The sequence below is a fragment of the Lolium rigidum genome, chromosome 6 (assembly GCF_022539505.1).
Source record: "Lolium rigidum isolate FL_2022 chromosome 6, APGP_CSIRO_Lrig_0.1, whole genome shotgun sequence".
In the NCBI taxonomy this organism is placed as follows: Eukaryota; Viridiplantae; Streptophyta; class Magnoliopsida; order Poales; family Poaceae; genus Lolium; species Lolium rigidum.
The window spans coordinates 128877313-128903193 of record NC_061513.1 but is presented as its reverse complement, the minus strand read 5'-3'; the positions used below and the strand labels follow the sequence as shown (position 1 = coordinate 128903193).

General features: G+C 44.4%; 2 protein-coding genes across 3 annotated transcripts; one reads left to right on the top strand and one right to left on the bottom strand.

The window, feature by feature from the left end:
- Nucleotides 1-567: 567 nt before the first annotated feature.
- LOC124667803 (ABC transporter G family member STR2-like) lies at nt 568-3229 on the bottom strand. Its single transcript, XM_047205046.1, has 4 exons — nt 2702-3229; nt 1953-2596; nt 1247-1894; nt 568-1067 (listed from the first exon to the last, which is right to left on the bottom strand). Exons 1-4 carry the CDS (start codon nt 3227-3229, stop codon nt 734-736), a joined length of 2154 nt encoding a protein of 717 aa, XP_047061002.1. The 3' UTR covers nt 568-733.
- A 15311-nt stretch (nt 3230-18540) lies between these two features.
- LOC124667233 (chloride channel protein CLC-e-like) lies at nt 18541-25881 on the top strand. Of its 2 annotated transcripts, XR_006991201.1 has the most exons (8): nt 18541-18956; nt 20470-20857; nt 21723-21920; nt 22474-22940; nt 23307-23849; nt 24938-25158; nt 25291-25420; nt 25516-25881. XR_006991201.1 is itself a non-coding variant. In XM_047204539.1 (7 exons), the coding sequence occupies exons 1-7, from the start codon at nt 18660-18662 to the stop codon at nt 25349-25351; spliced, it is 2175 nt and encodes a 724-aa protein (XP_047060495.1). In that variant the 5' UTR covers nt 18541-18659; the 3' UTR covers nt 25352-25881. The 2 variants fall into 2 exon arrangements, 1 of the variants encoding a protein (XP_047060495.1); XM_047204539.1 differs by having other exon boundaries at nt 25291-25881.

Below are 25881 nucleotides of genomic sequence, written 5' to 3'. Positions count from 1 at the left end.
TGAGAGTCTTATCTGCACGGTGCGCGTCATTCTCAGACAGACATGAACCACTGCTTTTCTAGAAGATTGCCAAGCTCCCAACCGCAGACGAGAGCAATTTGTTAGCATGTCATGTCAAAATCGGATGGATGGTGCGCAATTTTTTTTCTGCTTCCTTCGAATTATGGAAGCCCACAAGACTGGCGCGCGCGCTGTTATGGCCGGGTTATCGTCGCCCTCGTCTTCAGATAGTGACCCTGACCTCCCAGTCTTTTTCATGGTGGCTGCAGGCTACAGGCTACGGTTGATTAGAAAGGATGACAAATTCGTCGGTCACGTCGGCGCGCGGTCCCCTAAGGGCAAAGGCCCTAATCCTTTGGACCAAATCAAGGAGCTGAGAAATCGCAGTCAGGGTGAACAAGTGCGTCCCTTTGGAAAAGGCACAGTTCAGAATCGATAAAATCATGACATGACCTAACAACAAAAGGTCTTTGTGTGAAAATTACAGTACGTTGAGAAAAAAATCTTGGCGCGAACTTTGGAGTTACAGATCTTGACACCATCTAGACGCGTTCCTGTCAATTCAAGGAACGTACGATCGACGTCGCTTCTCTTGCACTATCCAGCTCCGCAAATGAATAATTACAGTAGCACTTGGATTAAGCTAACAGACGAATGTTTAAGCAGCTGTTTGAAACGATGTGCTGCTTTGTACATGCAGTATGATGATACGATACAGGCCTCCAGGTTTTGGTTAGTTCCTCTTGTTCTTGGAGCCGAAGCGGAGGACGAGGTAGAAGAGGACGCGGTAGAAGACGGCCCAGCCGAGCAGGTAGAGCACCATCCACCACTTGCGGTCCTCCGCCAGGCTGATGGCGAGGTTGTCGAGGATGGTGTCGCCGTCGAGCGGCGGGACCGTGGAGAAGATCCGGTGGCCGCGGAACTCGTTCAGGAGGAGGCCCTCGTAGGGGTACTTCATGGTGGAGACGGTGTTCATCCACTTCCACCCCCTCGGGATGCTGTCGCTGTCGACGAAGTAGCCGCAGAAGAGGAAGAAGAGCGCCGTGAACGCGATCACCGCCGCGTACCTGGGTTGGAAAATCGGAGAATCAGGACGGTGGCTACTTGGATCGTATTTCTGGCCCAGCCCACTAGTCATGTTTTTCCTGGCTCTGATGGACTGGGCTAAAATATAGCCGGTCTTACTATATGAACTGAACTTGGGCTTTGGCCCAGATCAATAAATTCCCCAAGTATTTGTACTTACCCCAGGATGAAGTTCGGCACGATGGAGCTGATGAAGACGACGAAGGAGTTGGTGGAGAGGAGGGAGGCGTAGAGCATGACGAGGAAGTAGAGGAGCTCTCCGTGAAGCCCGATTGCCCACCATGTGATCAGGGCGTACACGGCCGACTGGAGCAGGAGGAACGGCAGGTACGTGATGACCCCGGCCACGACGTACGCGGACGCCCGGTACGCGTTGTGCGAGGTCTCCCTGATGAAGATGAACCGCTCCTGGATGAAGGCCGGCACGGCGTCGTTGGAGGAGAAGAAGAAGACGCAGACGGTGAAGATGAAGAAGCTGAGGCGGTTGGTGATGCCCTGCGTGTTGTCCTTGGGCTTGGTGAACATGGTGGCCATCAGGAACCCCATGACAGTCAGCACCATCAGCCGCGACAGGAACAGCTCCGGCGTGCGCCAGATGTTGGTGAAGTTGCGCCGCATCAGCACCCACACCTCCCTGGCGTACGAGTTTGCGAACTTGCCGCGGTGCCCCAGCGCGTTGACGCCCACGCCGGGGGCGCCCGTGGCGGTCTTGCGCTGCGCCGGTGACAGGTAGTCGGCCTCGTTCACCGTGTAGACCGAGATGCTGCTCAGCGGCGTCGGCGTCCCCATCACGATCTCCGGCCCGTACCTGTCGGAGACAAGCTAATATTCATGCGACCGAGCCGGCATGCAAGCATATCATATACTCCTGTTTCTTGGGCAAGTATGTATACCTGTTTTGATCTTTCTTGGGGCGCCGGGACGGCGTGAACGGCGTGCCGCTCCAAGGAGACTTGGAGTGCTGGCTCCTGAGGCTGTGGTCGAAGTCCTCGCCCCCGGGCCCGATCGGGGTCGCAGGGATACTAGACACGAGGGAGAGCCCCTCGGCGGCGAGCTTGCGTGGCTTGAGGCCGGTGAGGCAGAACTCGGCGAGGGCCTTGACGCCGAACTCGGACTGGTCGTACTCCTGGATGACGTCGAGGAGGTTCTCTATGGAGTTCTCCCCTTTGGGCACCTTACGGCCCATGCGGCCGAGATGCGCGGTGACATCCTTTGGCCCGCCGCTGTACATGAGCTGGCCGCGCGCCAGGATGATGAGGTGGTCGAGGAGCTGCAGGATACGGGACGACGGCTGGTGGATGGTCAGCACCACGGTGCTCCCGGCGCACGCGATGTCGTGCACCTTCTCGATCACGCTGTGCGCGCTCGTCGAGTCAAGCCCCGACGTCGGCTCGTCCAGGAACAGCAGCGCCGGCCCGTGGATGATGTCCACGCCGATCGAGACTCGCCGCCGCTCACCACCGGACACACCCCTCGTGCCCTCGTCCCCGATGTACGTGTTTCTTGATGTCTGCACATGCAAAGGCACCATGATCGACTGATTGTGTCACTGTCACCAGATACAACAATTCTTTCAACATAATACTATGTAGTTGCAGAGTGCAGGTTTCTTTACCGTGAGGCCGAGCTGCTCGATGAGGTTGTCGACGCGGAGCTTCTTGTCGGCGGCGGAGACGGTGGAGCCGAGGCGAAAATCGGCGGCGAACATGAGCGTCTCGTACACGGTCAGCATCGGGAAGAGGCGGTCGTCCTGCATGACGTAAGCGGACGAATGCTTGATGACGCTGGGGCTCATCTCCACGCCGTCGAGCGCCACGCGGCCGTCGAGGCTGGTTATGCGCCCGGCGAGCGCGTCCAGGAACGTCGACTTCCCGGCGCCGCTGGGACCCATCACGGCGGTGACGCAGCCCTTGGGGGCGTACCCCGTGATCTCGTGGAGCAGGTCCACGTCCTTCTTCTCCCACTCCCCGCCGACCCCTCGCTGCTTCTTGACCACCGTGTATGTAAGGCTGGTGAACTCCAGCCCACCGGTGAAGCCGTACCGGCTGCCGCTTTTCGCCATTGCTTTCTCTGGCTGGGCCATCTCCATCGCCGCCTCCAGGTCTCGGTGGCCGCCGCCGTGCCGGTAGTTCGGCTGCGCCATGCTGCTCTAGCTAGCTACTGTCTATGTGCAAGTCGAGTATGTTGTTTTTTTGTAACCATCCAATGCGTGTGCATATAAAGCTTTGGCCGTTTTATTAGCACGCCACTACAAGCTTGGAGATTTTGTCCCGTTGGTATGAGCCACTATCGGGCGTGAGAAATGAGGATGGACAATGAGATGTCATCGGGCTGAACGTTGGTAAGGTCAGTTTTTGGTTTCGACCGCCCACAGGTGATTGGCAGTTTGTCCTCGACAGTATCATGGACTCATAGTGAGATAGCAGCTATTTTTTTGTTGGACATTGCTTCTGGAATGCTGAAATTTTCGAGCTTATTAAGTTCGCCAAAGGAAGGGTGCCAGGTGTATGCAGTATGTGTTTTGTATCTGAAGCCTAACATCAAAATCTATTGGTGTTACTGCAAAACATCTTGAAAAGAATTGAGAAGATGCCCATAGAGAAGAAAAAATCTCTAAAATGAGGAGGAGGCAGAAACGATGGTGGAGACACCAGGGTACTTCCTCCTTTTTTATCTAGCTTATGTTCTTGGTTTACTCAGAGTCAAACTTTTTCTCAAGTTTCACCAAAAATATTTTTTTTATCAACTATTATAATAAGAAATGCACAGAATATCAAAATATACTTCATGGCGGTTGTACTACTATGGATTTTACATTGTATATGTTGATGTTTTATTGGAAATATTTGGTTAAATTTAACAAAGTTAGACTTTAACTAGACTAGAACGAATACTAATTGTTAATGGAGGGAGTAGTATAGAACGGCCCTTAAGAGTCCTAGGATCTCCGATGGGCGTGGGTAACTATGTTTTTTTAATAGAAAAGTCTAATATTCACCCAAGGGACGCCCGCTCCACGTGTCCAATTCTGTGGTAAGAAGGCAAACCAACCACGCATACCTAGGCCGACCACTTCCGGTCCTCCTTATCTTCTCCTCCATTGGGATATCTTCATCCGACCGAGGATGAATGGAGGGAGTAGTATAGAATGGCCCTTAAGAGTCCCGAGATCTCCGATGGGCGTGGGTAACTACGTTTTTTTATTTATAGAAAACTCTAATATTCACCCAGGGGACGTCCTCCCGTGACCGCCATTTTCGCATGCTCCACGTGTCCCATCCTGTGAGAAGGAAAACCAACCGCGCATACCTAGGGCGACCACTTCCTGGTCCTCCTTATCTTCACCTCCATTGGAATATCTTCATTTGATTGAGGGTGTTGGCCCAGAGGACGGGGAGGCCACTGCCTCCATCCGACCGAGGGTGTCGGCGTAGAGGACACGGCTTGGTTTGTAATAAATATTTTAAAAATCATTTTACTCATACTTATAATGATGTGTGCAGGATGGGAAGGATGGTTTTTCCAAAATTGGAAAAAAAATCTCCTTAAAAGTTTCAAAAAATAGAAATAAATTTTGCATGTACATATTATGTTGATACTTGTGTAAGTTTGCACGAAAAAATACGATTGTATGCGGCCTATAGGAAAATGACAAAATGTCTAAATGACATTATAATGGTTGGTGAGGTATTGTTCACAGAAATAGGAAATTGAAGTTTCACATTTTTGTGTAGGTCACATATGGTCGTTTTTTGTCCCAAAATCCACACAAATAAGTATCAAAATAATATCTACATACGTGCATTTCATCAATTTTTTATAAAACTTCAAAATAGTATTTTTAAGAACTTTTATTATAGGATATTTTTCCTGATGTGTGCATCACTAACTGATGCAGAGATTGGGAAGTGAAATTCTTCCCCATAGCAACATAGACTTGGACGATACATGCTGCAACATTTATCCTAGGATCTATAAATCACATCATTTTGCACCGCAAAACCTCACGGGCGGGTCTGTACGTGCGGAGATTGCTTTTCCACAGCCAGCTGCTGGATATTACAAATTTTATACGGCTGAGAACTAACTTCGTGCTTAGTTAAGTCCGTGATTCCTATTAGTTATAAGTTGCAATATGAGTTGCAACTGAGATTTGATGAAATCATGTGAAATATTCACACTCATTTTGTATATATTGTTCAATGCTTGACGCGTACTTGGTTTACATGGGTGCGTGTGAACCCTTTATGAACAGAAAATTTGAAAAAAATGCTAAAATAAGAAAAATACGGCATAAATCATGCATGCCAAGTATGCATATGCATGCATGCGCATGCTAAGTTTGAAATTAAAATACAAAATTATGTATCTTGTGTACAAAAAGATAAAATAGTCACGCAAAAATATAGGAATTGGACTTTTACTCCCCAAAGAAATAGAAAGTTTATTTTTCTTTTTGCATGCAGACCACATACAATCATATATTTTCTAGAAATTTTGCACGGGTAACTATCAAACTAATTAATATGTATGTGTGATTTATTTTAAAATTGTCTGAAACTTAATACTCTGTCCAATCCATAATAAGCGTCGTGATTTTGGTTCAAATTGTCAAATTTAAACTAAAATCACGATGCTTATTACGGATCGGAGAGAGTAACATTTTTGTGTTTGTTTTAAAAAAAACTGGGTCCACCTAGACCCACGTTCTCCTTGCTATTTTCGGTTCAATGCCACACTACCTCCAAGATTTGGCCGATCTGCTTTGCAGCTTGTACCCTGATCTTATGGAAATCATTAAACAACAGTCTCCGAAACGACAATACTACACGCAAATTTATACCAAGCTGATCTTGTGGAAAACAAGAAATAACAAAGCGTCCAAACGAGTCGCCCATACTGATTTATGGAGGACCACAGCTTTGGACGACTCGTTCTACCAAACAGCACGATGCAATTATAGCCTGAGAGGCAAAGTGGGGAACTTCAATTTCTTTTTAGTTTATCAGGTCTTGCCTGTGTGTAAATAACTTGTAAACAATCTTGAAAATGCCATGATAGGGGAAGAATCCATAGCCCGACCTCCACGTCCTCTCCAGGGCGGCCCGGGGAAACCCTAGCCCCGCCCCCGCCCCCTTCTCTCAGGCTCCTCCCCTCCTCGTCGCCGCTGGATGACTCCACCGGGCTAAGCTCACGTGGAGGATGGCGGCTGGGCCTCTTCATGCTCATGTGGCTCTGCCTTGGTCGGGGAGGCCCGCCCTCCTGCATGGCAGCCAGTGTGGCATCCCTTAGTGGTCAGGTGGGCGTCTTGCGTACCCGTGGATCCTCCTGCTGCACCTCCGGTGGTGGAGCTCCAACTTCCTCTGCCCCGGTTCGGAAGCGTTGATCTCGGGTGCTTTCTGTGGCTTATGCTTGTCCCCTCGGGGTGGGGTGCCAACCTGACGAGGGTTAACCTCTCGACGATGCCCATAAGTATGGATATGGGTTTTAGGGAAAATAGGTACACTGGTGGTTTCATCGACTTGTCAGAAAAACGAGGTATTTGACGTATATTGACTGGAGAATAAAGTCACCGAGATTATATTGAACCTAGGCTTTACAATGCTGCGTCGCAAAACAAAGGTTCTGGATCCCCTCCCCAATGGCACCTCCTAGCCCTCATATAGTGGGCTAGGTCTCAAAGTCCAAACCTAGGCCGGTTACTGTAAGGGTACATTGCCCCTATGTGTGGTTTTGGTAATTAATGACAACCCCTATGGACTAATGTTTTCATTGAGTTTATATGAAGGAATATTCCATAGGTACTACTTGCTCTCCACGTGTTGGATTCAAGTATGGATGCCATGAAGATAAAGGTATATCTTGTGTATTGGCATCAAGATCATCGGTATGAAGATATATATATATATGTGATATGATCAATAAGAAGAAATGAAGATGGAGTTCTTATGTGGAACTCAATATTAAGCCATGCTCTATCTTATGTGAGTATGTGAAGATACAAGGTTGAGTTGGGCAAGTTCAAGATGAGCGTCTCAAGTGAATCACATACTTGAAGCTTGCCGTCCATTTGATGATAATGGACTTGTGAAGATGTGTATCAATGGAGCTTTCCCATCATAGTGTATGGGGGAGCATTTGTGAGTCTTCACGAAGCAACATTGGTCAAGAGAGGCATTCCGGATTGAGTGAAGCTTGAAGAGTTATCATCAAGATCAAGCGGGATGCGCAAGGCAAAGGTGTGACCTTGCTAGGTTTTCCTTTTACCGGTCTCAAGGTGGATGTTGGGAGACCGGATTATAGGATAGATAGCCGCACTATTAAGAGGGGCTTTCGGTTGAGTAACTTGATCACATCGTCTTAGGGAGCTCAACTCTTTGCATACTTTGCATATCCTTATTGCTTCTTGGTGTTTCTCTATGTGAGGTTCTTGAGCTTGTTGCTAGCTTTACAACAAGCCCAAGTTCATCGAAAACGGAGTTCGCATGCATCTTCTATTGCGTTTTCGAGGTTGGGTGATTTTACCGGTTATTCATGGTATAAGGTTCTACCCTTTTATATTCATGATAAAATCCCCTCCTATAATTTCTTGAGTTTGCACTTTCTATTAGATGGCATTTGTTATTATCTTTCCAACGGAATTTGTTTCATGTCAATCGGAGTTCGGGAGCAATAGTTATTAAAGAAAAGGTAAAAGAAGAAAAAGAAAAAGAAAAAGAAAAAAGGGGACGGCTGCCCGGTTGCCGCCCGGCCTGCCGGGCCGCACGCCGGCCCACTCGGTCGACCGGGCGGCCACCGGCCCACACACCGGCCAGCCCAGCTGCCAGTCCGGTCCAACCGGAGGCCGCCCGAACCGGCCTCGCCCTCAGCCCGCGGCCTGGCTGGCTCCGGCTGCCTCCCCGGCCCAGCCGGATCCGCACCGGGCCGCCTCCACGCGCCGAGGCCCACGCGGCTTGGGCCGCTCCCCCCGCGCGCCTGAGGGAGTTCTGCCGCCCAGCGCGCCTCTGCCCAGCCCCGGTCGGTGGGCCGGTCTGACCGGGCAGGCCACCGGCCTCTCCGGCCCAGGCTCCGGTCGGCCGGCCTACTGGCCGGCTGGGCTGTCTTTTTTGGGCGTTTTTTATGCGTTTTTCACCCCGTTTCTTCCCCAACGGTTATTTCTTCTTCCCCCACTATAAATACCTTTCTCCTACCTTGAGACAAGAACTTCTTCCCCTTTCTCTCACCTCCATTGTTGTATTTGAAGAAGTTGCTCTCTCCCTTGATTCCTCCAACCATTCTTGCTCATATTTGAGGATTTGAGAGAGGAGATCTAGATCTACAATTCCACCAAACCATTTCTTCTCTAAGTGAGGGAATCTCTTGGGATCTAGATCTTGGAGTCTTTGGTTGACTTTCCCCTTGTTCTTCCTCTCCAATCTCATCCTAGCATTCGTTGCTTTGGTGGGATTTGAGTGTGAAGGACTTGAACACCTCCGGTATTCTTGCTTTGCATCATTGCATAGTGTTGAGCTCTCCACCACGATTTGTTCGAGTGAGAGACCGTGAGCTTGTTACTCTTGGAGGGTGACCTCCTAGTTGGCTTGGTTGGTGTCCCGGTGATCTCTTCGTGGAAGATTGTGAAGGGGCCCGGGCTGCTCCTTCGTGGAGCTTGTGAAGTGGTTGTGGAGCTTGCCATCTCCGGAGCGGAGGAAAAGCTAACCATAAGGAAAGGGCCATTATCCTTCGTGGGTGTGGCTCGGAGAATAGGGTGAGCCTTCGTGGCGCGGGAATCCTTCGTGGGACCTCCACTCCTCCAAACGTGACGTACCTTGTTGCAAAGCAAGGGAACACGGGAATACATCCTCGTCTCCGCGTGCCTCGGTTATTTCTATACCCGAGCTCTCTTTCCTTGTGATAGCCATCGTGCTTGAAGTACATATATCTTGCTATCACTTGTGCTACATATATCTTGTGCCTATCTTGCTTAGCTCTAGTTGCTATTGTTACACTTAGTTGAGCTTAGCATATTTAGGGTTTGTGCTTGTAAACTAAACGATAGTTTAATTCCGCATTCTTACAAGACAAATCCGTAAGAGTTTGTAATTGCCTATTCACCCCCCTCTAGGCGACATCTCGATCTTTCAATTGGTATCAGAGCAAGGTCTCTCCTTGTTTAAGGCTTCACCGCCTTGAGAGTAAAGATGTCGGCTAGTATAGTGCACAATGACACAATTGTCTTTAATGGCACAAATTATCTTTTGTGGAGAAATTGCTTGCTTTGTAAGCTTCGGACCTTGTGTCCACATATAGAGCAATTTCTAGATGTCGGTTTTTCTCCTCCGATGGATTCTCAAAATCTATCTTTAGAAGATGAGAAAAACTTACATCTTGAAGCTCAAGTATCTAATGAGTTTTTATTCTCTTTGAGACCCGATTTTCGTAGGTTCTTGATATATATAAAGCGAAAATCGTCTCATGAGATGTGGATCAAGCTTAAGGAAATGTTTGGTGGATCCACTTCTCAATTGGTCGGTGGTGACTCCGAGGAGCTCTCTTCCCCTTCACATCATGAAGAACTCTAAGTTGCTTCCACGTCCGGTCGTGATGAGTTATCATCTTCTTTCACTTCACCAACGTGTAGCAAGACACGAGGTAATGATATGGTGAGTGGTGAGGAAAATTGCAATGTTGATATTGTGCTCAATAATGATGATTCTTCATCTCTATCCCATTGTAATGCTTCCTCTTTGGATTTAAACACATCTAGCATTGAAAATGACCTACATGCTTGTGTTGATAGTCCTTGCATATCATGTGTAAATTGCTTACATAGATCTCATGAAGATATGCTTACCTTGTCTTGCTCCCATAATCAAAATGCTTATATTTCCTCTAGTTGTTTGTTGACTAACAATGTAGAGGAAACCGAACACTCTATGGATCAAGACATGATTTCAAATGAGGATTCAAGAATATCTTCATCTTCATCCTCCGGTATGCACATGTGCCTTATGGCAAATGGATCAAAGGTATCTCCTACTTTGACTCCTAACACTTCCTCTAATGATGAGAGTGATGATGATGATAATGATGAAGAATATAATACCTTGGTGCATAATATGGCAACGATATATGCTTCTCTTCATGGTAATAAAGAAGCTCGTGCTAATCTCGAACACTCTATGGATACCTTGAATAAATATAGGGAAACCATAGTGAAGTTGGAGTCCCATGTTGAAAATGAGGAAATGAGATTCACTCTCCTCAAGCATGAGCTAAAAGATGAGAAGCATACTAATTTTATGCTTACACAAAAAATTGAATCCTATATGCATGAAAATGAGAAAACTATTGTTGATGCTTGTGCTACTAACTCTAATTCTTGTGAAGCATCTACCTTAGAGGAGAATGTTGAGCTAAGGGCTCAACTTGAGTTGCTAACTAGCAATTATAGGGAATTGGAAGAAAATCATAAAAAGCTCTCAAGCTCTCATGATGATCTTCTAATTTCCTATGATGGGCTAAAGTTAGCTCATGAGGCAAGTATCACTAAGGTAACATCTTGTGAGCCTCATATGGATGTTAGCACAATCTCTACTATAAATGTTATATTGCCATGTGCTAGTCCTTGTAATCCATCTAGTCAAACTAGTGATACACCTTGTGTTGGATTACTCACTTTGCCTTGTTGCTCTAACAATGAAGCTTCTACTTCCTCTAGTACTTGTATTTCTACTAACCATGTAGAGGAAATCAAAGAGCTCGAGGCCCAAGTCCTTTCTTTGAAGAAAGACTTGGAAAAGCGTCATGAAGGGAAATCCGCACTTGACAAGATGCTAAGTATGCAACAATCCCCCAATGACAAGAGTGGACTTGGATTCAACTCCAATAACAAGAACAAGTCCAAGAGCAAGAGCAACAAGAAGAAGGGCCAAGATAAAATCAATGATCCGGCCAAGTTGGTTTGCTTCAAGTGCAAGGTTGAAGGGCATCATGTTAGATCATGCCCATTGAAGAAAAAGAAGAAGCACTTGAGTGAGAAACAACAAGGGAAACGGCCACAAGGTAAAGGTCAAGCTCATGCTCGACCTCAAGTTGAAGATAGGCCACTTCCCAAGAAGAATCAAGATATTGTTCCCCAAGAGAAGAAATCAATAAAGAAGAGAAAGGGGAACACTTGCTACTTATGCCGTGAGAAGGGGCACTTTGCTTCTTCTTGCTTAGGTGGTACCTTATCTAACCCTATAATTGTTGATGATGATTATTCTCTAGGGAAGGATAAGGATGGCAATGTGTTTGCCAAGTTTGTTGGAACTCAAAGTGGTTTCAAGAAAAGAACCATTTGGGTTGCCAAGCCTATTGTGACTAACCTCTTAGGACCCAAATTGGTTGGGGACCAACAATCTCAAACTTGATCAATAGGTACAAGTGGAGGTCATTGGAGACTTGGCTACTTCATGAAGAATTAAGGGATCTTCATATATTATATTTTTACCAAGCCAAGTCGTATGGATTATCATCTATATCTTATATCCAATGTTCCTCTTTGCGGTAACTTGTACTTCAACTCTTCATGTTTATTGTAAGTTACTTGCCCCCCTTTGCATGTTTGGTTTTGTACCAAATATGTGTATGTATGTGTTGTGTCTTACTTGCCTATCTTGTGTATTCAAGTATGTTTGTTTGATTCATCATATACTTGTGTATTGTTTTGAGCCTAATGCATCGTGATGATATCTTATTTGGCTCTCTTTGAAGTGATTAATGGAACATCCCATTTTGGGGGAGTGATATGCTTTGTGCATCGCTCTTTCTTTAAAATGTGTGTACATGGGTACCACCACTTGGTATTGATATTGCAAGATTATCTAGTCACTATGTGGTGTGCCATACTCATGAGAAATTCAAATTCTAAATATCCATTAATCATCTCTAGTTGAATTTTAGATTGCCTCTTATTTAGAAGAAATGTTTTATCACATTATGGGGGAGTAATATGTTTTGTACATATCACAAGCCTAGAAAATGTGAACATATGAGGTTTTGCCACTTAGAGTTGATGCTCTTAATTATCTTGTTCCTAGGTGGCATGTTTGCTCAAACAAGCTCTATTCCTAATAAAAATATTTTACTACTCATCTTGTGTGCCCTTGTTTGAATAAGTAATTCTTGGTGCAGTTTTTCCTCAAATACATATCTCTATATCTTATTTGGGACACCGTTTGCTTCAAGTTATTCTAATCATTGCCGTGCGTGATTGTGTGACTAGTTGAAGTTATCAAGAATCTTCATCCGTGCATAGTGCCTAATTCTATATACTTATCCTATGCCTTTTATTGTGAAGTTGATCCTTACTATCATTGTCAATACTCCACCGGAAATTATTTCCAATATACTCATTGTCTTTGACAATTGATAACCTTGTATGTGGTTGAATTTTGGATCATCTTCACCTTGGATTGTTTCTTACTTCCTTTTCTTATTTCCAAGAAATCTTTATATCTCCCATATGGCTTCCTTGTCCCTTTGAAAAATCTTTTGATAAATCCTCTTGATTCATATCAAGTGTTTGTTTTGGAATACATAGCTTTTCTTTACGGTACATTGTGCCATTGTGAAAAGTGAGGGTTTGGTTTATTTGTTCGAACCTTGCTCTTTTGGGGAGTTTGCTATCTCATTCCTTCTTACATATTTCATTAGCTTGAATGAGATAAATCTTTGAGCATGTTTGCTTTATTTCATCCTCTATGCTCAATGGTTTCTTCTTAGTTCATTTGTTGAACTTTGTTGAACAAATCTTTTGTGGTTTGCTTCTTAGATATAACTTGGACAACAAATTTGTTTTGTGGCACCTCTATGCCTTGTTTAATTCTTTTGGTGTTTTGTCCAAAGTATATCTTTCTTGGATCTTTAAAAGTTTTGGTGCATGCTTATATGTAATTTGTTTATTCTTGTAGCATGCTTGCTTTCTTTCGATCCATTATGTAGGATATACTCCATCAAATCCTAAATGGCTAAGATGTGCATGAAATTCAAACTTCATCTAAATATGCATATGTTTATATGGAGTGTGTCCTATATATTGTGGTTAGTCTAACCATGTTGGACCCAATAAGTTTGGGGACCAAGATGTACTTGAATAATGTTTTAGGTACATTGGAGATGCAATGGAGGCTTGTCTCATCTATAAGGAAGGTGTTGTCACCATATGAGGATTGGAGTCAAGCTAGGATGATCGATGAACTCTTATCTACTACATCAAGCCATTGCCATCTCGGTAACAAGTATCTTATTCATGCACTCTCATATAGCATCCAACCTCTTGTAGGTTGTATCTTGGCATGAAATTATCTATTTCAAAAATATTGCGGTTCTTGAAAAACCCTTTTAAAAGTAAAAACTTCTTATTGAACATTTGAGTAATTTGAGAAGATGCATATGATAGGTTATATATATATCATATTGTATGATTCACCTATCACAAATATGCCCTCTAGCAATTTATTGCATATCAATTCCTCAAAGAGCTCTTGTGTGCAATATTGATGAAATTGCAAAATAAATCCATATTTATGATACTTGTTGCCTTTCTCAAAACACTCCAACTAGCTCTACTTCCCTTATTGTTAGTTGTGATGTTTTTGATGTTTAACTTGGTTGAAGTTCATTCATATACCATAAGTGAAAATTGGAGCCATAGGCTATATATGCTTCTTAAGCAAACATCCTTTGGTATATTTTATGACTTCATCTTGGATATCTTGTCTTATCTATTTTGTTAACCTCTTGTGTGTGCATGTTTCTTTATGGATCACTTTCTCCACTTTAGAAACTCATATACATAAGAGCGTTAATCCATCACCTTGATATCCTTGTTCTTTGCCAACTATCTTCTTATCCTTTTGATTTTAGTGTTATTGGTAAAGAAGATTTATGAGTGCTTGGTTTATTTGTTTCTCTTCATGCACTCATATCTCGTAATTGTTGGACTCAAGTTGTTCTTGATAAGCATATTCTCTTTATCTTTGTTGTGCTCTAAATGATATATAGGGAGTAAGGATTCCATGTTTGTGCATATTGTATTCAAATGCAAACATTATAAATTGTGCACGAACCTTGGGGAGCTTTCTTATTTTTAGAGCACTATATCTCTCTTATCATGATATCTTTGTTTGTCCAAGTGGATCTTTGATTGCTCATTTCACCATGTTATCTTTATGCAATCTTTGATCCTCAATATAGTTTGACTTCCTTCAAGTATTCATCATTGGATATGTGCACTTGATTCCACTCAAATTATGAGAAGTGCACACTTTGGGGAGGATCTCACATTATATTGGCCTTCTACATTTTTCACCCATTTTGACAATCGATGCCAATGGGGGAGAAGTTTAGAGGGTTTTAAGGGAATGGTTTTATACTTAAGTCTGGTTTGTGCTTAAGTGTTTTGCCTCTCATGCATTCCATATTTATATGTCTTGCATGGTTGTATATATATAGTGGAAACTATCCCAAAGTTTATTCTTGACAATGTATGCAATGAATTCATGTTCATCACACGTGCATACATTGTGGGGGAGTTTTCTCTATATATATTGGTTCTACTCACATCCATTGCATTTGTTGTAGTTGTGTGAGTAGAGCCGGTTTTTGATATGGGCTAGTAGCTTTGTGTTACTTGACCATATCAAATACAACCTCTTGTATACAACTTATTCTCGGATAACTTGCGTACTTGTCACTAATATTCATCATATAAACCCTCTTATTGTGATTGTCATCAATTACCAAAATGGGGGAGATTGTAAGGGTACATTGCCCCTATGTGTGGTTTTGGTAATTAATGATAACCCCTATGGACTAATGTTTTCATTGAGTTTATATGAAGGAATATTCCATAGGTACTACTTGCTCTCCATGTGTTGGATTCAAGTATGGATGCCATGAAGATAAAGGTATATCTTGTGTATTGGCATCAAGATCATCGGTATGAAGATATATATATATATATATATGTGATATGATCAATAATAAGAAATGAAGATGGAGTTCTTATGTGGAACTCAATATTAAGCAATGCTCTATCTTATGTGAGTATGTGAAGATACAAGGTTGAGTTGGGCAAGTTCAAGATGAGCGTCTCAAGTGAATCACATACTTGAAGCTTGCCGTTCATTTGATGATAATGGACTTGTGAAGATGTGTATCAATGGAGCTTTCCCATCATAGTGTATGGGGGAGCATTTGTGAGTCTTCACGAAGCAACATTGGTCAAGAGAGGCATTCCGGATTGAGTGAAGCTTGAAGAGTTATCATCAAGATCAAGCGGGATGCGCAAGGCAAAGGTATGGCCTTGCTAGGTTTTCCTTTTACCGGTCTCAAGGTGGATGTTGGGAGACCGGATTATAGGATAGATAGCCGCACTATTAAGAGGGGCTTTCGGTTGAGTAACTTGATCACATCGTCTTAGGGAGCTCAACTCTTTGCATACTTTGCATATCCTTATTGCTTCTTGGTGTTTCTCTATGTGAGGTTCTTGAGCTTGTTGGTAGCTTTACAACAAGCCCAAGTTCATCGAAAACGGAGTTCGCATGCATCTTCTATTGCGTTTTCGAGGTTGGGTGATTTTACCGGTTATTCATGGTATAAGGTTCTACCCTTTTATATTCATGATAAAATCCCCTCCTATAATTTCTTGAGTTTGCACTTTCTATTGGATGGCATTTGTTATTATCTTTCCAACGGAATTTGTTTCATGTCAATCGGAGTTCGGGAGCAATAGTTATTAAAGAAAAGGTAAAAGAAGAAAAAGAAAAAGAAAAAGAAAAAAAGGGGACGGCTGCCCGGTTGCCGCCCGGCCTGCCGGGCCGCACGCCGGCCCACTCGGTCGACCGGGCGGCCACCGGCCCACACACCGGCCAGCCCAGCTGCCAGTCCGGTCCAACCGGAGGCCGCCCGAACCGGCCTCGCCCTCAGCCCGTGGCCTGGCTGGCCTGGCTGCCTCCCCGGCCCAGCCGGATCCGCACCGGGCCGCCTCCACGCGCCGAGGCCCATGCGGCTTGGGCCGCTCCCCCCGCGCGCCTGAGGGAGTTCTGCCGCCCAGCGCGCCTCTGCCCAGCCCCGGTCGGTGGGCCGGTCCGACCGGGCAGGCCACCGGCCTCTCCGGCCCAGGCTCCGGTCGGCCGGCCTGCTGGCCGGCTGGGCTGTCTTTTTTGGGCGTTTTTATGCGTTTTTCACCCCGTTTCTTCCCCAACGGTTATTTCTTCTTCCCCCACTATAAATACCTTTCTCCTACCTTGAGACAAGAACTTCTTCCCCTTTCTCTCACCTCCATTGTTGCATTTGAAGAAGTTGCTCTCTCCCTTGATTCCTCCAATCATTCTTGCTCATATTTGAGGATTTGAGAGAGGAGATCTAGATCTACACTTCCACCAAACCATTTCTTCTCTAAGTGAGGGAATCTCTTGGGATCTAGATCTTGGAGTCTTTGGTTGACTTTCCCCCTTGTTCTTCCTCTCCAATCTCATCCTAGCATTCGTTGCTTTGGTGGGATTTGAGTGTGAAGGACTTGAACACCTCCGGTGTTCTTGCTTTGCATCATTGCATAGTGTTGAGCTCTCCACCACGATTTGTTCGAGTGAGAGACCGTGAGCTTGTTACTCTTGGAGGGTGACCTCCTAGTTGGCTTGGTTGGTGTCCCGGTGATCTCTTCGTGGAAGATTGTGAAGGGGCCCGGGCTTCTCCTTCGTGGAGCTTGTGAAGTGGTTGTGGAGCTTGCCATCTCCGGAGCGGAGGAAAAGCTAACCATAAGGAAAGGGCCATTATCCTTCGTGGGTGTGGCTCGGAGAATAGGGTGAGCCTTCGTGGCGCGGGGAATCCTTCGTGGGACCTCCACTCCTCCAAACGTGACGTACCTTGTTGCAAAGCAAGGGAACACGGGAATACATCCTCGTCTCCGCGTACCTCGGTTATTTCTATACCCGAGCTCTCTTTCCTTGTGATAGCCATCGTGATTGAAGTACATATATCTTACTATCACTTGTGCTACATATATCTTGTGCCTATCTTGCTTAGCTCTAGTTGCTATTGTTACACTTAGTTGAGCTTAGCATATTTAGGGTTTGTGCTTGTAAACTAAACGATAGTTTAATTCCGCATTCTTACAAGACAAATCCGTAAGAGTTTGTAATTGCCTATTCACCCCCCCCTCTAGGCGACATCTCGATCTTTCAGTTACTCATTACATGTCGGTTTACCCGATAAGGACCTATACTTGCTTATTCTATATAGTTCCTGGGCTTCAACTTTCCTCCAGACCTCATGGGCCTTGCGTGCTCCTTTCTGGATCCGTACCAGGGATAGCAACGTTGAATACCCAATATGGTATACCCATGCCACGGCTCCTCCTGCTATATGGATCCTCTTGGCACGAGTCAGTGGCCTAATGGCTACTGATGGCTCGTCAATGGTGCCCTAGTGGTGGGCGTCAGATTTGGTAGGATCTGGCCCGACGACTTCGCCAGCGGCTATGCATTCGTCCCATCAGGTGTGTGCGGGCCCGTGGAGGCCTTGAAGCTCCAGTCAAAAGTATGCTCAGCTATGACCCACCAATGGTGATGGCGCCCGCGGCGTCGTTCTCCTCATTGAAGGCAGCGTCATGGAGTTTTGTTGACCTCCACGTTCAAATTAGGCTCTTCGGGTTAAATTTTTGACACAGTTAGATCGGGTGATGGACGTCATCTCACATTACTTACCTCCTTTGGGGCGTCATCTAGAAGATCTCGATCTCATCTGCACTTCTTGTGCGTTGTACGCACCCAACAACATGGTTGGCAGATGACCAACCAATGGTGCGGGAGTTTCGTGTGGTGGCTTGTGTGGCGATGACTACGTTGACGAGTGATGGTTAGTTGGCTTCCTAGCCCGGCCTCTCCGAGTTTCTTTATGTTGGTCTTCGCTTGCTATGGAGTCGGAACTGCCATTTTCTTGGAGCCTCTTCATTTGGTCATCGTACGATGACCAGCAAGGGGTTGTCCAGGCGAACTTCTTCTTCGGTGTGGCATGCATCCGCAACTCCGGAGCTTGTCATCAGAGTCGGAGCTGCCATCTCGTACACGAGGAGCCTCCTATTTGGTTTAGGCCGGCTTGAGCTTCACAGTGCCACTTCCGCAAGGTCTTCTTTGTTGGTCTCTTCTTCCGGGAAGTCAGACTTGTTGCAGAGTGATGACGCTGGTGGGCAATCTCAATACGCTTTTGTGGCGTGTGTGCATCTTCTGTGGGTATATATGTGTACCCAACGGTCAGCGAAGGTGTTTGTACCGTTGTTTGGCCGGTTTTCCATTGATAAACCGGCTATATATTCTTCTTCCCTGTAATAGAGGGAGAAGCTAAAAGAAAAGGAGACAAAGAGAGGATAATGGAGCACGTAGCGGCTTCATGTCCACCACAATATGGCGAGAAGAAACTGAACTGCAAAAAACGGCCCCTTCCGTCCGGAAAGGCCAAAATCCCAGGAGGCGCTTTGCCTCGAAGCACTGATGGTGATGAGGTAGTCGGTTATCAGTCCGGGCAACAGTTCCCGCAATTTCGAATCCATGGCGCCAGCAGCGACGTCCCCGTGCTCCCCGCGTCTCCTGCTCGCCTCGTCCGCGTATCCGCCTCCTCCCCGTCTCCTCCACGCCGCGGTCCGCCCCTTGCTGCCCGGTAGCCGGCGCGGGGGCGTGCGCCTTCGGGTTCGGTGCGGAGCGGCGGACGAGGAGGCCGAGGCTCGGCGGGGGGAGCAGCTGAAGGCGTCCGTGGAGGAGATGGCGCCAGGCCTCGACCTCGTCACGCTCGCCGCCTGCCTCGTCGGCCTTCTCACCGGCGTCTCCGTCGTCCTCTTCAACCTCTCGGTACCCGCTTGCTAACCGACTGACTCTAGTTTGATTCTTCCCAAATTTTGAAATAGATTCACGAGTCCGTGCGAACTTGTATGTACAGTATATGGGTTGGTTGCTGAAGCGAATATAGCAAAGTGTTAACTGGTAAACTATTAACCATGTTCCTCAGATATATACTTCTCCTTCCCCTTAAAAATGAGGGCCACCTTCCTCATCCCTGCCAAAGTTCTAGCCCGATTAGGTTTGTATTAATAGGGTTGGATGGACATTGATGCTGAATATAGGAATGCACAAAAATATTTGAGACTCAGAATCATTGTGCTCATTTCTCCAACACACATGGTTAATTCCGAAAGCCTAACTATTTCTGCCACCTCAAATTACGATAGCCCCATGAAATGTCCAAATTGACAAAAGAGCCGTGTCTAGCTGGGACACGATGCCAACACTGGTCCACCTGGGCCTAGGATACTACCAGCTTGGAAGCAACCATTCCTAGCTGAACAATTTGATTGCTTGCTATGGCTATTGACGCCTTAAAGTTATATGGGTTGAATTCTGAATTTGGAATTTGTTAGGAAGTTGGGTCAGAGTATCTGTTTAGACTGCCTCATATACATGAGAGGGAGTTGTGCCAATGAATAAACCAAGCAAGGTAACTCCAAACTCTTTCATGTACCCCCCCTTTGGTTCCCTTTCCTACCATTCGAGTATTCGACCTGATTCACGGTGCCTGGCCAACATGGTCTTAGGCTGAAAATGTGTCAAGTTTATCATGACGAGATGTTATGCCACGGTACAGGATGTGACACCCCGTCTTTGGTAAGGGTCCAAATTCCGGATGCTGCAGGTGTTCATCAAAATATGGATGAACCCGAAGCTGCAGGTGTCAAGTCCAAATGATACAGTTTGAAAATTTGGCATTTTGGGTACATTTTGCTACCATGAGAAGTCAGTGTTATATTCATACTGTTAGTTTAAGTATCTGCTGGACAGCGGCACGATTGCAACGCAGATGACTCCAACACCACCCACGGTGTCTCCTCTGTGATCAGGAGTTGGAAACCATACCGTACCTGCTGACGGCTTGCCCCTTCTCCCGTCAGGTCTGGCACGTCCTACCTTGGCTCCGTGTGCCCTGCCAACCACCGGAGCGACAAGCATTGCTGATCGAATGGTGGCACGGCGTCAAACGTGAGACGCTGAAACCAATGCGCAAGCGCCTGGCCTCCATCACACTTCTAACAAATGCGTCTTCGACGGTGCCCAACCTACTGACGACGCCATTGTCTCGCGCATCAAAGATGAAGCTGCGCTTTTGGCTAGAGCCGGTGCCCCCGGTCCGAGATAGCTTCTGCCGCAGACCTGCGACGTTCACTGAGCTGTATTTCTTTACTTCCTAGGAGTCTTGTAAAACTCTCTCTTTTCAATGAAATGAAACGCAAAGGCTTTTTGTGTTTTCTCGAAAAAGTTTAAGTATCTGTTATTGCTGCTTGAGATGTTAATTTGTATTCTTTTGTCACAGGTTCATGAAATACGTGACCTGCTTTGGGATGGCATACCGTTACGAGGCGCTTCGTGGTTGAGGGAGGAACCCACTGGTGAAATTTGGCAGAGGGTGATACTTGTTCCAGTCAGTGGAGGCATCATAGTTGGAGGGTTGAATACGCTAAGAAGTTCTATCAAAACGAACTCAGATGGCACTGTATCTAATATAAAGGGTGTATTTAGGCCATTCTTGAAAGCTGTGGCAGCATCTTTCACGCTCGGAACTGGCAACTCTTTGGGGCCTGAGGGACCCAGTGTCGAGATAGGTTCTGCTATAGCGAAAGGATTTGGAAATGTGTTTGGGTGGGAAGGGGGAAAGAAGCTGTCTCTTGTGGCAGCTGGGTCAGCAGCTGGCATTGCATCGGGTAAATTTGTGATCCCTTCTTGTTCATATATTTTATCGCAAGGTTTTTGCTATAGATATGATGCATTAACCATGGGGTAACCGTGTAAGCATGTGATATTTTACCTGACTTATTCATATTTATTATTTCAAATAATTTTGAACCAACATGTTATATAATCATCAGAATTCCAGTTCACTGTAGAAAATTTTCTCCACGTATATTTTCATTTCGATGCTTTCCTATTGCAATTAGCCTACCACAATTTGCGTGGGAAAAAGGATTTGATGTTGCTGTTGTTGTTGCTTGCCTATTGCAATTAGTAATTACTTAATTACCTATACTCTATAGGTTTTTGTACTGACCAGCCAAATGCTCGTGCGCCACTACAAATATTTTCTACATCGATTGAGCTGTTGCCCTTTTGTCATCATAGTCTTTCACTTTTTGCGAACTAATTTTTTTACTTATAATTATATAATAATCTAAACAATTAATCAAAAGTTAACAATACATGTCTACTACATAAAATATATGATAATTATGGTAATTGATTTCTTGCCAGCTAAAGAGGTAATCTCATAAGGGTGAATGGATCGCCACCAACTTCTGATCTTTATAAGAGTGAAGATAGCTATAACTTAGCTGCATGGTTGCATCGCTTGGTGGAATTTATGGGACATGTTCCTATGTCACATTGTCACCTACCTTTAACCAGCAGCAAGTATTAGATTTACCTGTTATGGTTTGTTGAGAAAAAAAATCACCTGTTATGAGTACTCTGAAATGATCAACATGTCCAGCAGACAAAGTAAAAAAAAAACTGCGCCTTCTGCTTTCTGATTCCATCTTACTCATATTTTCAGGTGATTTCCTTGTATTTTAGGTTTCAATGCTGCTGTTGCTGGGTGTTTCTTTGCGGTGGAGTCTGTTTTGTGGCCTTCATCTGAGGCTTCTTCATCCCTTTCCAATTCAACACCTATGGTGATCCTCAGTGCAGTGATAGCGTCTGTTGTTTCAGAGATTGGTCTTGGTTCTGATCCTGCTTTCACTGTTCCAGAATATGATTTTCGCTCTCCGACTGGTACCTTGTCTTCACTATAATTGATATTTGCAGCTTTCTGTATGAATACAGAGTATATTCTGCGGTATTTGCGGTTAGGTGTCACATTTCTTATGATGAATTATCTTCTGTTATAACTTCTTCCTACTGCATAACACTTCCCAAATAACTAATATGTCAAAATAAAATATGTCATGCCCTCAACCAATTTATTTCGAAAAGGAATGACCAGCCTCCCGGCTCTGCATCCTCGGATGCACACGGCCATGTGTTTTATTACAAGATAGCATTAAAATAGGACACCAAACGAAAAACTCTGAAAAGTTGCTAAAGTTGGATCAGTTGGCTCCCAGTTGCGCAGTTTGGTTCTTGAATACCTGATTCTCCTAAAGCCATCTGCTGTTTTACAATTTGTTTGGCCTTTTATAGTCATATAAGCCCCTACAAATTACAATCCTCCCAATTATAGGTTGGTCTTAGTGACTTCAAATGGTATCTTCTTTTTACAATTTGTTTTCTATGATCCAGAGAATGAAAGTATGAGGATATTTATACATGACTTCATAAATGTCAGAACTTCCTCTGTATCTCTTGCTGGGCGTCTTTTGTGGCTTGGTTTCAATCACACTATCTAGGTGTACAGCACTAACTATGGACACGGTTGAAAGTTTACAAAAGGCAACTGGATTACCGAGGGCTGCATCCCCTGCCTTGGGTGGCCTTATTGTTGGTCTTCTAGCTCTTATGTACCCCGAAGTTCTGTACTGGGGCTTTGAGAATGTTGATATTTTACTGGAATCACGGCCTTTTACGAGTGGTCTCTCAGCATCTGTATTGGTTCAGCTCATTGGAGTAAAAATATTGGCGACATCTTTGTGCAGGGCTTTTGGATTGGTTGGGGGTTATTATGCACCATCCCTTTTTATTGGTGCAGCTACAGGCATGGCATATGGGAAGTTTATGAGGTTTACATTTACTGGATCTGAAGCACTGTTTCATGTCCCTTTCCTAGACGTGGCATCACCTCAAGCATATGGCCTGGTAATATGTCCATCAAAGCAATCTTATCTTTCTTCTGGGCAACTACTCCTTCCATTGTTTCTTGGAGAGGACCAGTAGATCTCAAGAATCAAACTTTGTAAACTTTGCAACGGAGGGAGCACTTCGATCTCTCTCTCTCTCTCTCTCTCTCTCTCTCTCTCTCTCTCTCTCTCTGTATGTACGGCTAATAATACTCATATGTGGTGGCATTCCCATCTCTCCTGATTATTTTGTAGTCACTGCTCAGCAGTTTTTCATTTTAACTTTTTGCCAGTTGTACTCTTATGTTCTGCTATACTGCTGAGGATATTAAGCAATCAATGCTACCATTGTTTATGCGTGTTTTCCTTTTTCTCATCTTTGCAGGTAGGTATGGCAGCTACACTTGCCGGTGTATGCAAGGTGCCTCTGACATCTGTCCTTCTACTGTTCGAGCTTACACAGGACTATCGTATAGTTCTACCTTTGCTTGGTGCTGTTGGACTATCATCTTGGATTGCTTCTCCTCAAAGGTTCTCCACGAGCAGTAAGGCCAAGCTGGATTTTTCGGAGGAGAAAACAAGAACTCTCTTAGAGGGCAAAATTGTGTCCTCTCAAACTCAACAAGCCACTTCTGCGGATAGTTCTGATTCTACCGCAGACTTATGTAAACTTGAAAGCTCACTTTGTGTCTATGATGCCAGAGATTCTGACATGCTGGAAAATCTTAATGTTGCCGAGGCTATGAAAACTAAATGTATTTCTGTCTCAGTGAAAACTTCAGTAGTCGAGGCACTAAATCTTATGCTTGCGGAGAAGCAACCCTTTGTTATGATCACTGAGAGCAATAAATCTCTAGTAGGCTTGCTAACACTAAAAGATTTCCAAGATTTCTGCAGAACTTCTAAAACCACCAGGATGCAAACTGAGGTGAGAATAACAACCATTTTCCACTGGTTCATTTCATCAATTTCTTGAACCTTGATGGTTTTAGCCTATCAGATATGCCATTGTCTTATTCATGGACCCTTCTTTCCGTTAGTATTGGTTTCAAGTAACAGAACACCACCTGCCTCAGTTTCATTTTACATATACTAGTGTATGTAGTAGAATTTAGTTGCTTCCATATGCCTTTTTTTTAGAGAATCCATATGCCTATTCTGGATTTGCTTCCATATGCTTCTAGATACAGAACCAAAGGGCACCATACTCAGTCTAACCCTTTATTTTTAACTGATACTCAGTCTAACTTTTTTAACTGATACTCAGTCTAACGTGTACACCACATTACAAATATAGCATATGTAGTAGTTGCTTCCATATGGCTGTTTGGATTCAGAACCAAAAGCGTACGGTACTCAGTCTAACCCTGTACACCACATTACAATTCAGATACATGAAATAAGCAACTCACAAACCATCACATAATTGAAGGCTGTGTGCACCACTTTGATGCAGAGGCTGGGGCTAAGCTTCCCATTTCAAAAATAAATAAATCACATAACAACTAACAAACTATCATCTTAGGACCTTTAGATCCTTCCCATATACAAGTATTGCCCTAAAGAATAACCTAGGCTCTGATCCTATGGCGTCCTAATTATTTCTAGCTTGGTCGGGTTCTATTGATTAGTGATTACTTGGATTGGGTCGTCTATGGCCTTTTTTTTTTTTTTTTTGGTTTTGCTACCTGTCATCCTTCAGTGAAAGTAGGATCCTTATGGAATGGAGTTAGTACATGAGTCCCTTAGCCACATCTCTCCATGTCCTAATAGGATTGCTATATCTGTCATATTTATCAACATTGTTTTGGAAAGGTATTTCTCAACGCTGAAGTTTTGATTCATGTTTACTTCAAACTTCAAAGGTTTTACATAAACAGTGGGAATAAGTTGGGATTCTTATTTTCTTGAGAGGTCAAATGGTAATTCAGAGGATGTTAAGTTTGCCTAACTTTATATAATGTCTGTTGTCAATGGCCATTAATTTTTGTACATTCTCTGTTAATGCTGGAACAGGTACAGGTACAGCTACAGGATTGTCTGGTATCTCATGTTTGTGGAGACGTTAGGTGTAAAATGTGGTCTGTGACACCTCAGATGCCACTTACCACAGCTGAAAAGATTATGGATTCTCATGGAGTGGATCAAGTTCCTGTAGTTTCAGAACATTCTGATCATCAGGATGGAGGACTCTTGATTGGTTTTGTCGATAGAGAGTGCATCACCATTGCTCGAAGGTAAAATTAAATATTTTGAGAATTCCCTTTCCAGATTTCAACTGTTAGTAATGAGTAATGTGACGTATTATTTGCATTCCAACTTATAATCAACAGTGTTTTTATTCCCTTCGATGTTATGTTCTCTTTCAGAGCTTTGGCAGCAAAAGAATTTTTCAGTTCCACATCTGAGATAAGAAAGGAAGAGAGATGATGCAGACTGACTTAGTCATTTTCCTGACTAAGTCAAGAGCCAAGGAATCTATTTGACTAGCTTTGATTGGTAACTTTGGTTTATTTATTGCAATAGCTCTATTGCCAAAGAAGATCAATCTCGTTCTGCCAAGTGATAAGCTGTATCATTCTTTCCTTTTACAGAGCAAGGAGTTTTCAAGCAAGAGTTCTCCCAAATACAGTAGTGGATAACACCAATAAGTAGCTGATACCAAAACACATTTCAAGGCAGAAGTCTCTTGAGAATGCAAAACGCCTGCATCAAGAATGTGATTTAGAAAGTGAATGCCCTCATTCTCTGTATGTGCACGGGCAAGCGCAAGTGCATGGCTGAGTTTTGGTTGCAGGAACGTGGTACAGGTTGTTTATTCATTAGGTCCCAGAAACTTGCCTCTAACTTGTGTATACCATTGTTCACTTTTTCTTGTGCAAAACAACATGGATTATGTTCATCTATTATTGGACCAGTGCACGGGCACTTGAATAAGAAGCTGAACAGTTAGGCAATAA

What these genes read in the sequence shown, in the direction of transcription:
- LOC124667803 (XM_047205046.1), bottom strand. Translation starts at nt 3,229, where the DNA reads ATGGCGCAGCCGAACTACCGGCACGGCGGCGGCCACCGAGACCTGGAG. An exon ending in TCGAGCAGCTCGGCCTCACG is followed by an intron (nt 2,597 to 2,701) that starts GTAAAGAAACCT and finishes TTGCATGTGCAG; the next exon opens with ACATCAAGAAACACGTACAT. An exon ending in TACTTGCCCAAGAAACAGGA is followed by an intron (nt 1,895 to 1,952) that starts GTATATGATATG and finishes TGTCTCCGACAG; the next exon opens with GTACGGGCCGGAGATCGTGA.
- LOC124667233 (XM_047204539.1), top strand. Translation starts at nt 18,660, where the DNA reads ATGGCGCCAGCAGCGACGTCCCCGTGCTCCCCGCGTCTCCTGCTCGCC. An exon ending in CACCTCAAGCATATGGCCTG is followed by an intron (nt 22,941 to 23,306) that starts GTAATATGTCCA and finishes TCATCTTTGCAG; the next exon opens with GTAGGTATGGCAGCTACACT. An exon ending in CCACCAGGATGCAAACTGAG is followed by an intron (nt 23,850 to 24,937) that starts GTGAGAATAACA and finishes ATGCTGGAACAG; the next exon opens with GTACAGGTACAGCTACAGGA.